General features: G+C 35.9%; 1 protein-coding gene across 1 annotated transcript in view; it reads left to right on the forward strand.

Moving 5' to 3' along the window:
* LOC134666053 (homeobox protein Nkx-6.2) overlaps positions 1-12,264 on the forward strand; it is a 62,212-nt gene extending 49,948 nt beyond the window's left edge. Inside the window, exon 3 of the mRNA XM_063523169.1 lies at positions 11,739-12,264. Coding sequence (XP_063379239.1) covers positions 11,739-11,945 — 207 coding nt within the window. The 3' untranslated portion in view covers positions 11,946-12,264. The remainder of the gene's footprint in view (positions 1-11,738) is intronic.
* Positions 12,265-15,928: the final 3,664 nt, after the last annotated feature.

Here is a 15,928-nt window from a genome sequence, read left to right on the forward strand (position 1 = left end):
GCCGGACATGAAAATACAGTTATACTTTCAAACTTTTAACAAACGCATCACTTTATACTGATATATTAGTAATCCCATTAAGCCGTCACATTACTCCATATCACTAAACAAATCAATCTAATCGCCCCTAAACGAACAGTAAATACATTGCAAAATGTAAAATAATGCACCCTTCACACGATAAGACGTGGCCGCGGTTTGCTGGCAACACTGGCTAATACCTTAATTTAAATTTAAATGACATCTAAGCTCGTGGACGATAGGGGGTTTGGAGTGACGTTGTGTTTTGTTTAATGGTTTTACAAATTGTGGTCAGGAGTGATTTAGCTATAATGTTAACCCAAGCGCTGATCTTCCTGTGGTAACGAGAGTCTGTGCAGAAAAAGATGAATCGTGTAACCAATACATTCTGTGACTTCTTTTTTCGCACATACTCTATATTCTTTTTTAAGGTTACATTCGTATTGAGACTGTACCCAGCCTTGCAGCATCAGGAAATGGGCGATGTCAGTGAATTTCCGTGACAAATTGTCTTCAATTTCATTAAGGAAGTTCAAGCCGGTCAATAATTTTATCAAGGAGATTGACAGTGACAGCTTCGATTTCCCTTTGCTGCAACGCTGCATTAGCAATACTGCCGCAATCACAATTAGAATGTAGCCTATCCTCCTAAGGCCCAAGGTCCTTCCTATAGTACTTTTTCAGTTCGATGAAATTTAAATCATATTCAATTGCAACAGAGTCGCTTTTGCATTGTTTTGTTCAATTTTCAAACAAAGCAAAATCAACTCTATTTCTTGCACTATAAGTTCAAATTTCGGTAGCAAATTTTAGATTTTTCATTTGTATGGCTGGGCCTTAGGAGGCTATACGTAAAAATATTATCAATCTGCGAATTAAACATGCAGGGGGGTCAATTATCTCTGCACCGCTGACTTAAATGTAACTTAACGTAAATGACGTGAAATCAATACACAAACTAGTTTAGCGTGAATGGTAACAACGATGTAACCATATTATTAATAGCGTTAAAATAATATAGATACACAAAAGTGGCGTTTTAATTACAATGATATTATGTGTGTAATTTTCCCGCCACACCCAATACCAACATAACGGCGTGTCGCGCCATAAAGACGGGCTCGCACGCTAATTCCGAATTGATGAGTGGCTTACATGCTGATAAGGCGGGGGGTGGGCACCCTTTAAAATTTCAAGATTGAAGATAACCAGTTTACATGTGCTGGCTTGATTTTACATATATTACGTGTGTGGAATTATTGAAGATTAAATGGCGTGTGTTTTATTTATAATAGGATGATCTGAGACTATTGGATTAAACTCAGTTTGTTTTTAAATCTGAGGCATAGTTTTATAAGGTGCAACCATTAAGTATTTTTAGATTTCTTCCAAAGGGTTTAGGATCTGGTTGAGGAATAGAAATATGACCTTACTTACTCTATTAGTAGCTACTAACCCTACTAAATTCATATAATGTTTTAATATACGGTAAAATATTAAAGCTCCGGATAACGAAAAATAAGCAGCAAAAGTTGGTCTTTGTCATCTGTAACAGAACTTGAATCAGAGCCAAAACTAATAACGGGCGAAATTTAAAAACTCCAAAATTAATAAGAAAAGGTGAAATCCATTAGTCATGTCGGAAAAAAATTAAAAAACAAACTGCTATCAAAAATCTCAGCCGTTTCATTAACTCTGAGAAAAAATGTCGCTCGAAGATAAAATTTTAAAGGTACTTTTTTAAATTAATTAATAAGGGAGAGGTGAAGTAGGGAGAAAAATTAAACGTCAAAATTACAACAAGATTTGCTTTAATTATGTCCGTTAGGGAGCCGTGGGGTGTACACTAATTACATTTTCTTAATTTGCAAACTTCCTCTTGTTGCATTTGGACTTGTCCGGTGCTGCCGTCTCTCGTGACTTGTATTGGAAAAGTTTGTATTTGACAAATTTTAATCGCTTTTGGCATTCTTCGTACCGTAGTACGGTAACCGAATCGAACCGTATAAAAGCCGATTCCATCCGGTTTGCCTGTTTTTGGACGTTTGAGTAAAGTTGTAAAGGGAAAATGTAAGCCAAATTAGCCCCGGCTTGCCTATGGATATGTTGTGGAAAGAAATTTAGTTTACACTTTACAGCTGCAATCTTAGTAGGTATGTGTTTTTATGGTGTACAACTGTACTATCAAATTATTTTAATTGCAGTTTTATATCCAACTTACATCATCAAGCCATAATTTCTTGTTGAATTCGTTCAAGTAACTAAGAACTGACACAATCCACCTCTTTATTTTTGTTTCAATGAAAAACCGTCCTTAATTACACTCTTAAGATAATGCTAAATACTTCACATTAACATTTTTATATTCTCTTCACTGAAAAAAGGGGTTCACCCACCGGGGGGGTAAATTGTAGATAACTGAGTTTATCGCTTTAATATCTCTTCGTCTTTAAAAATTTGCTAATGAGTTTTTTTAATAACGCAATTTGGCTCTTCCCTAATCCTTTCCTTGATTTAGAGACGTCACGACATCCCAGTTATATTCGCCGTAAACTTTTTTAGTTATTGTTTTAATTTTTTTATCTACTTGGTGAGAGTTAAAAGAGGTGATGTTATTTACTTAGCATTTGATAGTTAGAGTATTATTATTATATTATATTTATGGTTTTTTTAATGTTATGCAGGAGTTATTAACAACATACTTTATCAGTGGGTGTACTTAAACTTGTAAAGCTCTCTAATATGAACGCAACTTTGTATTCGATATTCAATCTTTATTATTTACTTGTACCGATATAATTAACCTTGATTATCGTGTTATTGCCAAGCTCTGTATGGTCGTGCTCTAATCTAACTACTCGTACAGTCTTCCTAGCGCCTTGCTTGCGTGGGAACCGGCCAAAGATCAATAAGTGATTAAGGCCAATCCGGCGCTTATTCTCTGATAATGGCCGAATAATAATTATTAATAAGAGTTACTGAAGCGCGGATTATTGCATGTTTCTAAAGAGCGGTGAATGCTGACTAGATTCTGGCGTCTAAGACAAATAATCACAGAAGTCACATAGTTTTTCTACTAAGGTTACGTGGGATAAGATAAACTATGGGGCAAGAGAAACACTTGTAGGGAAAATAAACAGTTGCAAATACTGAAAATATAATAAATTAAATTATAATAATACAAAAAAAAGTAATGCATTAATAAAATTACCTTAAAAATACTAACGTAGAAGGATTTTCCTCATACGGTTTCTTTTGCCCCAAGGAAAATAAACTAGGTATACATATATAAATATCTTACCCCACCTGAACTGACCTTATTTAATATATCTATGTTTTAAAGGAGATAACATCATTTTTCAAAGCATTCTGACTCTTTATTTGTCTCTGATTATTTGTATTGCACTTATATCATATATCATTCATTCAACATAAAAGATCGGGAGTCATATTGATATTAAAATAAATCTGAACATGGTAGCACAACACAAAGCACTCGAAGCATGTCGCGCTATATGTGATCTGTTACCGTTATATTTTTGTAGTCATAATAACGTAGTCATCAATGATATTTGTTGTCCTTCTTCATTTAAAACCATATATGAATTTATGAATACCTATTCCACGTTTGGGCAAACCGTGTCCATAAATATTCTAAAAATCTAAAAGGCCGCAAAGATACCATCCGAATGCACAATTGCACAGAATGGAAATTGCATTCCATTTCCATTCTCCATCGGTATCCATTAGGCCGACGTTTCCATCGATCAAACGTTCCAATTTGTTTCTGGCCACAAATACCGAATGTCAAAAAAGAAAATAAGTCGTAGCTATGGTCTGTGACGTGCTGTTTGTCTGTGGTTTTTGGCGGACTGTGAGAAATGATCTACTGTCGACTGATATTATTAAAACTTTTATGTAACGGCCAATCACCGACCAGTTCTAAGTTTAAATAGTTACATAAGTCGCCGTTAAACGTAAGTTTGGTGAACCTAATATAAGTTTAAAATGTACCATACTTTTATGAAAAAAAAACAAATAAGTAGCTACACACATCATCCTATCAGTAGGATGATTCGCCAATCTGTCCGATTCGAACTTTAAGATACGTCAATTAATAGATCTAGAAACGATATGGATTAGATGTGACGTGTAATTAAAAAAATAAACGCGAAGAGTTGACTTAAAACCATAGACAATTTGAATTTCTGTTGACAAGGTGGGGGTTTTTCAGTATAGGTAATCTACTTCTATGGAGTTGTCTTTTTAATGACTTCTATAACCACGAGAACTCAGTCGCGGGCAGTAGCTAATTGCCATGTCATTTTCGCAATAAAGTTATAGAAACTTTTCTACTTTTACGTACATAGCAACAAACTTAAAATGAGGTTTAAGTAATGAAAATAAAGCTTTGACACGTAGAAACGTTTAGACTCAAGACATTTCATTTGATTGTAGACGTGTCACGGCATCTTGCAGGATTATGTGATAAGCGTGATGACCGTAAAGACCGCGAAGTAGTGTAACAAAAACAAAAAACTGCATTTTTTCACCATAATAAAATGTAAACAAAGGCAATCTCCACTTATCTAGGATAGACAAAACCCTTTCCAGTGTATCCGCACATCATTAGCGATCATTTGTCACTGCACCCTTCCGCTAATGGTGCCGCTTAATGGCCCCGCTCGTACATGTGTCGGATCGTAGCTGTGTTGGACCGCCTGATTTGGTTGCGCTTCATAAAGTCGCTATCAAAAATACCTGTATACGTAGGTTGCTCAAAGTATCTGAACTGCCGGCCTAGCCAAGGTTACAATCGCTATCGCTTCGACAACGAAAAGCATTATGTCTCTCTATCACTCTTCCTTATTAGTGGGACAGTGATAGTTGCGTTGCTATCGCTACAGAGCGTAAGCGATTGGCATCTTGGCTACGCGGCCTGAACGTGCATTGTAATTAATGAGCTATAAGTTAATTGTAAGAAAATGATGACAGTGGGACTTAGATACAGTACGTCCGTGTGGGGAGTAGTATTTTAGACTTAAGGTGGTTCGCCTAGGTTACTCAAAACTTAACTCTCGCTAGATGGCACCACTTTTGCAAAATTTCAGATTTTATTTTTTTGTGAAATGGTCTTGGTATTTGTATACTTAAAAGTATGTTTCGCGCACTCTTTAAGTAAATATTGAACTATTAAAATAAACATTGAATACTTCATTGTGCAAAAACCACCTTTTTAATTCGACGGAGTGTTGCTGTCACGCTTTTTCCTACTATTACTCACACATGCAAACAGTGTTTCCGTGATCCTTGTAGTAGACAATTTCACACAACGTAAGTATGTTGCAATAGCGTAACGGTATGTTCGTGGAAATATGTGCAAGAGGATTGGGGTTCAAGACTGGTGCGAGTAGGTATTAATTTCTTTTTGTTTCTCCTTTGTGTTATCTTACCTTTAAACGAGCAATTATTAGATATATAATTATTTATTTATATATTTGGATAGTATCAGAAACGGCTCTAACGATTTCGATGAAATTTGCTATAAGGGGTTTGATCTCTTAGCTAGGTCTATGAGAAAACGCGCATTTTTGAGTTTTTATGTTTTGTAAGCTTTGGTCGGTCTCCCAGATATTCAATCTCCGCTTGGCAACTAATCCCAGAATTGGCATGCGCACTAGTTTTTACGAAAGCGACTGCCCTGACCTTCCAACCCAGAGAGTAAACTTATTTGGATTAGACCGGTTTCCTCACATTGTTTTCTTTCACCGAAAAATAGGTATCGGTGTATAAATAGGTATCAAATGCTATTTCGTACAAAAGTTCGAAAAATCATTGGTACGAGCCGGGGTTAGAACCCGCGACCTCCGAATTGCTTTCCGCTAGGCTAGTGTTATCAGGTTTTTTAAAAATAAAAAACGATTACTTATGAAAGCAGAAGAATATAAATGATCGTATTAGATTTATAATTGTTACATATTTGCCGTAACTTATTTTTAAAATGTGTTTTTCAATTAAAAGACACGTCAAGATTGTTTACCTTATTTCTAATGCTAAAAAAAACAAACTATAGTAATAATTGTGTTTTTCATTCATAGACAAAATCCATTATTTTTAACCACAGGAAATTTTATACACTTCTTTTTAGGGTTCCGTACCCAAAGGGTAAAACGGGACCCTATTACTAAGACTTCGCTGTCCGTCCGTCCGTCCTTCCGTCCGTCCGTCCGTCCGTCTGTCACCAGGCTGTATCTCACGAACCGTAATAGATAGACAGTTGAAATTTTCACAGATGATGTATTTCTGTTGCCGCTATAACAACAAATACTAAAAACAGAATAAAATAAAGATTTGAATGGGGCTCCCATACAACAAACGTGATTTTTGACCAAAGTTAAGCAACGTCGGGAGTGGTCAGTACTTGGATGGGTGACCGTTTTTTTTTGCTTTTTTTTGTTTTGTTTTTTTTTGCATTATGGCACGGAACCCTTCGTGCGCGAGTCCGACTCGCACTTGCCCGGTTTTTATTGCAGTGAGGATGTCCTGATTGTAAAAATCAGAGAGATTAGGTAGAGTATAATTTCTAATTATCTTTGTAAAAATAAAAGAATACGTGTAGCCCATACTTAATAATCGATTTATGATAATAAGAAAAATTTAATAAAAATTAAAAAACAATACGAAATTTAGGTGTAACAAAAATACAAAAAGTTATGTTCCAGCATACATACAATGACTGGGTATCGAACCGGGAATCTTCCGTTTGCAAGCAAAAAAGCGACTGTTTGCATAACACGCCATGATAGTTCTTAGCTAAGCTGACGAACTTCTCGCTTAGGTCAATTAACTACCTGTCAAATATCAGTGTCAACAAAATTGCACTAAACATGACGGCACTCCAAATTCGAGCCGTGGTCAGCCCGGCAACGTCGGAAATGGTATGGCAACGTCGCAAATGTATCTGTACACGACATTTGTGACAAACACATACGTAAAATTGATGAAAAGTTAACTATGATTTTTGCATGATTTCTGTATGAAACATTGTTTTCCTGTTAATTTCGCGCAAACGAATATTCGAAAGAAGATAAATGCGGAAATATTTGTGTACTAATAGTGTGTAGTTACTTAATGAGCTTTGATTGAATTTTGTATGAAAAGCGAACCACCTTAAATGAAGAGCGTATTTAGGATTTAATTATATGTATAGCTGTATTTTGAAGGTGTTGCACAAAATGGACTTTACGTTATTTGTAGAGGTTTGGCAACGGATATAGTTTTTTGGTAATCGGCCACGAGAGCTCAAATATTTTTTCAATTTTTTTTGTCCGTATACTAATTTGGTGTCAATCAGGCGTACAGTCCCCCTAATAAGTAAGTAAGCGGAGACCATAGTAGTTGATTGAAAAACGTACTTGTACCAGGATTTACTGTACTAATTGTTACCATTAGTTATCCCTGCAAATCCTACCTTGCAAATAAACAATCTTCATAAAGTACCTACTAAATTATTACTTACCTTTTAATTACTGTGATGATTACCTACCTTTGATAACTTTAATCGTAAAAGTTATAATTGTGCTAACTATAATTTAATTCAAGACAGTCGTAAAATCCTCCAGGATTGCTTATATGAGTATTATTATAGTGTGTAAAAGTGCAAAAGTGGCTGTTTCGCGCGTTCCCCGACGTTGGCACGCAGGGCACGCGTCGCAAACTACCTCACTGCGATGAAATGCTTGATTTATCCCGCCTATTGACAGAACCAACGATTCGCCAGTCCATGGAGAAATATTATATTTAAAACTCTCACATACTTACTGCAAAGTATTCGCCAACAATAAGCAAAAATATCAAATCAAGTAAAATGTTTCATAAATACACTGAACGCGTTTCTAAACCCTTATTCGTTAGGGTTGTCAGCATACCATGCGCCAGAACGTTTCTTATAAATCAGTATATTAATTTGAATTTATACCTATTGAATGCACTCGCGTAACAAAAGAATAAAACATTCTCCTTATCATTCAAATTAATTGCTTGGAAAACAACATGGCGGACATGTTAAGACGCCTTTATTCGCCGACGCCACTGAAAGCGCATTATCTCTATCAAGCCATTACAGAGCTCTCTTGTGAAAAATAATAGATATTCACATAATTATCCCAACCCTCCTCTGGCGCGTGAGATGGCGATATCACTGTCATAGCATACGGCGAAGTGAGACGGCCATATTTCGTTTCGTGCGTCTTTAAGCACTTAAGTAATTGAATGCAGGGGGCTCGGGTAAGTTGGGGCATAAAGGAAGACTGGAAAATAATAATATAAGTAATAATGTTCGCGGCGCGGCGTGAAAGGGTCGCAAGTTATGGAGACTACTGTAGTCGTAAATATAATAATAAACATACGTCACGATGTTTGTTGGGCCAACATTGAGTTTATCCGAGTTGTTATGAGCTGGGCGGTAACTGACACATAAAAGGTGGTTAACTTGAACCTGAAATGAAACCAGTTCTGATTTGTAAAGTTATTTAGCTCACATATTTGCTTCCATATGCTATATATTAAACGCAAGTATGTTATGAAGGTGTTTCAAGAATTACTTTAAGTATACCTACCAACTTTATGTAATTAAACTTTGAAAATGTCTCTGAAACCACGCACATGCCTTTGAAAATTTTAATTATCACGTTACGCCAGTAGACAATCCAAAAGTAGGAGGTAAGTGTTTTAAAAGGTAGAGTAAACAAATTTGTACCAGAATCTATATACAAATATAGATTCTTTTACCAATCCCATCTTATGGCTGACATCTTTACAATGTAAACTACTAAATAGACACAAGACATAAACATGAAGTTTGTCGCATCAAGTTGGCAGTAAAAACAAATGACGCAATAATAATGCGACTAACTTACGATGTCTTGTTTTGTACGTTCCCATTTTTTTTATTGCTATTTTGTTGTGTGCTGGCTTTATTTTTTTCAATTCTGTATAATGGCCTACATAGTTTCCTCTCGGTCGTTAAGTTGTATTTAGATTAGAAGGTAGGTAGGTAGGTACATGTACTCGTATAATACCTACAAACTAACAAATTTGTACTTTTTTGGATATTAAAAAAAACATATAGGTATGTTTATGTTTACCTTAGATATTCATTGCTATATTTTTAGAGTAACTAATTGAGGAAAGGAATATTAAGTATACGAGTTTAAATTAGTACTAATTTATTTATTTATTTAATTTTTAATTCTAGTAATAGTTGATATGTCTTTATAATTGAAAATGTAATGTGTGACCTGTATTGTATTTTTAACCAATAAAAAACAATACGAGTCTTCTTTGTATTTTTGCTCGATTTTGGTCAGAGATGGATGTAATAGATAGACGTTTTATAATATTTTCTAACAATACGCACATCGAATAATTTGTCACAAATAAGGAGTAGGTACCCTTTAGTACCTACCTACTTTGACGCTTAATCGAATAAGACCCCCCGGCCAGTTTGAATGTAAGTACACTGACATCAGAATGATACGTAAATGATGTAATTTAGTTATCGTGCTTCTCGCTCGCGCCAATACATGTAGGTACGGACAAGTACGAGTACGAAATGCACGATAACTATAGTCCGTTTTTTTTAGCATTAGAAAGAACTTCGCAGAAGTTCGCTTGTAGTTCTAAATCTGGCACTTTTAGCGGTAACAATTTGAAGTAAATTATATGTATTGACCATGCTACATTAGATAGTACAATAATTATTAACAATTAACAAGCCTGATAAAAACTGCACGCTTGCTTCTGCGGAGTTCTTTCTAATGCTAAAAAAAAGATATCATTCTCATATCAGTTTTCGGCTGTATTGGCCTGCCCGTTGCCCATCATTCAGTGAATCGCTTGGCAATTATTTAATTATTTAATACTTTAGTTTAAAATTCATTTAGCACTGAACACTAACATGTCTGAAAGAATAAATCGAAACGTGCCAAAGACTTGTAAAAACTGCAATAAAAGATATAAAGAAGTGATTTAATGGGTTCACAGTGACCATAAAGCTTAAAAATCACACAAATCAATTTTTATTTTCAATTTCAATTTTAATGAGGCTGTATAGAGTGCGAAACGAAGATTTTATGGCGCTAACGCAAGTTAAGGGTCTAATTAATGAACGGTATTTGATGTTGCAGTTTCGTTTAGTATGCACATGCAATAGGTAATATACCTATATATTATCTGTCTCTTATTTTTTGTCAGATGTAATTTTTAAGGACAATTTTTTTTTATCGCAATAGTAGGAGTTCTAGTTTCAAATGTGACGTATTATTTTACATAAGTACCTACGCTCTTTAAGAATGAAGTAGATAGGTAGATAGAACACAAAACAAATATGGGTCGCTTAAAACTTCATCTTCTTTCTAACCAGTTCATAGAGTAGGAAAGTTGTTAATATGAAATATTAGTCAATCGCAATGCGCACGATAAACCTGCTGGGTTGGCTAGTGTCTACAAATTACAATAACTATAGGGAAAGCTGTATAAATGCATATGTTTGTCATAATTTAGATGAATAAATACTATTAACCAACAATATTAGATTAGATTGGATGCGATACAAGATATCACCTTAATATTGGATGAAAGGTAACTAAACTTCTCGGTTACCTATATCTTAAAATTCAATTAAAAACATTTGACACCATTACCGATCATAATACCAGGACATAATAACGGTGGCATCTGCTTCAAAGTAAATCACCCAGCCCGGAATCGACAAGCATCCTTCTAATAATGAGAATGTATTTATGACCTAATTAAACTGCCGGCTGCCTCCCGGAACCTACAGAGCGGGACAGGTTTACTCTGATCTAAAGAAGAGAAAGAAGGATAGCGCAGGGCCGACGCCAGTGATTAATGATTGTTATATGGCTGGTTAAGTACCGTGTAATTTGCAAAACGACCCTTAATTACCGTAGAACACGGCTACTATCTCCATCCTTATCGCGCTTGAGGCGTTTGGGTGGGCGCGAGGGAGGGCAGCGTAAGTTGCCGGTTCAACTTCAAAGGCGTTGTTTAATGAGGCATTATGATGTCGCTTGAGCAGATTAGGTTCACATGGCGCTGAAAATTTGTTTGCGCGCTCTTTATATTTGGCTTTCGGGTGGTAAACAGGGGCTTGAATTTAGTGGCGCATTACGGCGCCCGCTACACAAAGGTGTTTAAGTTTGTAACTAATGTTTACTTTCATATTCACATTTAATCCCAAGATCGTGAAATTTCATAAATGTACCTAAATATGAGTATAAGGGCGTAATACTGGTACATAATACCTATATACATAGAGTAGCAACAACATATATTATCTAGGTGCCTATGTGTCAGACAGTACAGCAAAACTACTGTTCCCCCGCGATGTATTTCAAAATGGTGTTATTAATAACAGTACTATTAGCCCAGTAGTAATCGAGCCGAAAGTCCATCGGAACATATTTTAGTATCTATCCTCATCTTAAGGACGACTCACGTTAGACCGGGTCGTATCCAGGCCGGAGCTTCCTGCACTTACTTTTCTATGATGTGACAGGCGATCAGGTGATGCTTTCCATAGAAAACGATGCGTCGGAAGCTCCGGCCCGGACACGGTCTAACATGAGTCATCCTTAATAGTAAAATAGTATCTTAAAATTGAAAAATACTCATATTCACTTTCTTGTACACAGGTATGGTTTCAAAACAGAAGAACAAAATGGCGGAAAAAACACGCGGCCGAAATGGCGACCGCCAAGCGCAAACAAGAAGAGCTCGGCGACGAGTGCGACGACCAGGAGCCCCAGGACAACGACCCCTGCAGCGACGAGGACGACGCCAAGCGGCCGCGGCTCGACCTTCACCACCCCATGCACCACCTGCCTCACCACCGTCAGTGATCGCTCCCGACAGGCGTCAAAGACTATGAACCCAACGCCTGTGCAAAATCTAGTGCTCCCAGTGACATTTACAGACCACCCAGTGACGTTGGATGGTACTCCTTCCCCGAAGAAGGCCCTTGTGATCTCTCCAACTGGCAGGTCAAAATGAACAAGTTCGAACAGAGTATGGCGGAGAACGAGAGAGAGATAGCCACCAGCGAGGTGGATAGTGAACAAGGTGTGAGTGAAACGAACGATGATGCTCAGCCTATCAATTTTGCGTATTATCATTTTTAATGAGATGTAGGATTTTATCCGTTGCTGGCACATCAAGATAGTATGTTATATATTTCTGCTATTCATCGTAACATACATTGTTTAAGCCCTTTTTGCAAATTTAATTCACAGGTTTGTATATTTCATTGATACAATCGGTCTAAGACCTTTAAATTAAAAGTTTTATTTTAATAAGTATTTATTTTAAATTGGAAAGTTTTATACTTACTAAAGATGTACAGCAACGTTTATGTATTCACAATTGAAGCTTGATCTTTAATGTTGTAAATAGCTACATTTAAGTAGTCATGTGATAAAATAAGTATTTATTATAGTTAGATTTTACATGGTACTAAATGTATTTTGTGAGTAATTACTAATAATTGTACATTTTATGCTCCCGGTGCCAATTTTCCTATAAGTAGAAACATTTAGTATTAGTAAGTATAAGACCTGTGGTTTTTGCGACCTATAAATTGCGATATGTAGCAGAGTGGAGAATAAAAACGTCATTAATACTTTACATCTGAAACGTACCTAAATATTAACTCACATTTATAGACGGGTCTAACGCGAATTTTATTCAATTACCTTGATTTACCGACGTTTCCCCACGTTGACGTTTGAGTTAATATGTGTTCAAAACGCGAAAGTTTAAAATATTGTACCTAAATATATTACATAAAAGTGACATGTGGATCTAAAAACTGCAATTTATATAACAAAGTTGGTTGATCATGATCATTTGTCATAAATAGTAGTTACCATCACTAAACCATTACCCATAAAAAAATTTTTAGTGGAATACAAATTCATCATTTTCATCAATATATGAAAAGCTGTTATTATGGTCGTTCCAGTTGAACATAACAATAGTCAAGTAACTTCTAATTTCGGTGTGATATGCAGCTAATTGCTAGCTCTTACTTTTTTTATTGTTTCTTGCCTTGAAATTAAAAGCAACATAGCAGACCATAAGACATTTATTGATAACAATTATCATAACTAATTATGATATACGAGTATTTTGATAAAATATAAATAAATACGCTTATTTTCTGTACCACTACACGTTTTTTTTTTTTACAATTGCTCCCAGCTCCCTCACGGCTGCAAAATTTATTTGCCATCATTATATGTACTCTAGTTTATAAAACAAATTGTAAATATGGAATTATTTCAAATTATTGTTCATATAAAAGCATAATATTGAAAATTGGCGACGCCGTTGTCGCCCTGCAATATGTAAATTGTACATTTAAGTTAAGAAATGTAAATAGATATTTAAACGAATTTAACAAGTACTGTAATTATAACAACAAGGATTGATAACCACGCAAGTTGTATATAATAATAGGTTAAGATGCAATCAGTCAGTGTCAGTGCAGAACTGAACTAAAATTTTATTTGTATCGGAAAATGCATATGCTTCTAGGTCTGTACCAAAATAAAAAGCACCTGCCAAATCTTACTGTATCCCGATAATGTATTAAAAAATAATATGTAATTGTTACGCAAAATAGAGCAAAATTAGAATTTTTACATAAAATATTGCAACGAGGAGCTATACTTATGATCTAATTATTCATAACTATTTCAGTGTATTAACAGTTTTGTTATAAGAACAGATAAATGACTTATTTCCTTCAAGTAAATTAATTTGTGGAAAAGAAAATATACCTCGACGAAAAACCTACAAATATCATGCATTTAACACATTCCACTGCCAGCGACGCGCTAGGCGAGTTCTGTGGGCCCGATTCGGATTTTGAAATAGACATCACCAAGATACGATAACGATATGTTTAAGATCTAACCTGTCAAATTTGACATTTGCGCGATTCTGGACATACTCTTGAACGATTTCCACAGGATATGACTTAGATATCTAATTCACATCTAATAGGTATCTTACTCTATAATGTAAAAGTGACATTAGTTGCCCGAATTGCGCTGCAAAAGAAAACTAGTTGATATCTAAACTATAACGTATCTAGAATGGATCTAGTACGTGTCGTCTCTTGTGAATATATCTTGAAGTTCGAATACGGCAGTGTGTTCGTAGGCGTTTTTCGCTACAAACGGGAAAACCAGTGTCAACGGCTACGCTCGTAGCTCAAGCTCGCAGGTGAATGTGTTAGAGGCATGAACATTGAACCGCCGCAACCATGTATCAAAACAGTTTATCAGTCCTTTAAAGCCGATCAATGACTAACAGTCTGCCGGACGATATCGGCCGGTCAGTTGTTCGAAACTGTCAAATTGTTCTAACTGACAGGCCGATATCGTCCGGCGGCCTGTTAGTCAGTGGTCGGCTTAAGGGGTCCACTGATTAACAATCCGCCGGACGGCATCGGCCTGTCAGTTGTTCGGAACTGTCAAAATTTTGTTCTAACTGACAGGCCGATACCGTCCGGCGGACTGTTAATCAGTGCCCCTTTACAAATATGAAATATCATTTCTTAAATGGGTTATAATGAGCTTGAACACGTATGTGCTTTTTACTATCATAGTTATGCCTTTAATACCGATTGTAGACTTGCCGTGGGATCGACATAAGTGGTTGAATAAAACAGTTAGTAAAATATTATATTGCATTTTCATTCATTTCATTATTGCCATAATACACAAAATACCTATTTATGTTACTAGCAGACCATAAAGAAGAAACCTTCACACACAAAAAAATATCTAGATACCAGTAGGTAAGTATTCAAGAAATAACATATGGGGGTCAAATTAAAAGTACGAGTATAAGTAAGTGCCTAAAACGGTTTATTAGATAACTATCTAATCGTCGTCAATAGAAATGAACACTGTGTCTATTATGTAAATTAATAATACAGTTCTTGATATACAGCTTACTGACAGATAAACTAGTAGAGAGACAGGCAGCGGCGTATTAGTAATAAGATTCTGTCCACCCAAGTAGACAAGTATATAAATGCTACCTATCGAAACTTAGGTACAATTAAAAAAAAAAGGTTTGTAGTTCTTTTGCTATCGGATTTTGCTTAATTAAAAATAGGCAAATCAAAACAATATCCAAATTTTTTTCGATACACAATATTTTTGTTTGTGTATATCAGTGGCACAACCATTAATTAATGTGAATTGTGCTTAATGACCTTTATATATTATTGTTACCTAGATAAGTAAGTAGGTAGGTTAGTAGGTAGGATATTAAACTGTTTTCTAGCAGTATTCGCTTCATTATATTATGAAAAGACACAAAAGGTTATTGCAAATAACATTCAGCCCCAAAGAAAATCAGAACTGAAAATAACTTCAAGCATCGATTCAGTTGCAAATGAAAATCCCCCGATTCGAGAACCGGTGGAAAACATTTCAAGAGTTCTTTGTTCGCATCAATTTATTCCTGCAAACACCGTTTATCGTATATATAGCTGCTTACATCGAAAGTGATCAGAAAAGCCCTTCGGAAGGCAATCGAAGGAGCCCGGCCAAAAATCGGGACGCGCACCCTAAGTTACCATGGAGACCGGCTAAATCTACCACAGCCACATAAGGCAAAGAGGACTTTAGCATGCAGCGTTAAAGTTCAATTTCAATCGAGGTACGACGAGGCGATCCTGTGGCGTCACTTGCGAATGTGGCTTGTAGTTATAAATGTAAAACAGCGCTTTACTGTTCCATATTGAAGTGAGACGCGAAATACGGTTCCCTCTTTTCTGGAGCGAGAGGGCGTTATTCTTGGGAGGGCT

The sequence above is a fragment of the Cydia fagiglandana genome, chromosome 1, assembly GCF_963556715.1.
Source record: "Cydia fagiglandana chromosome 1, ilCydFagi1.1, whole genome shotgun sequence".
Classification (NCBI taxonomy): Eukaryota; Metazoa; Arthropoda; class Insecta; order Lepidoptera; family Tortricidae; genus Cydia; species Cydia fagiglandana.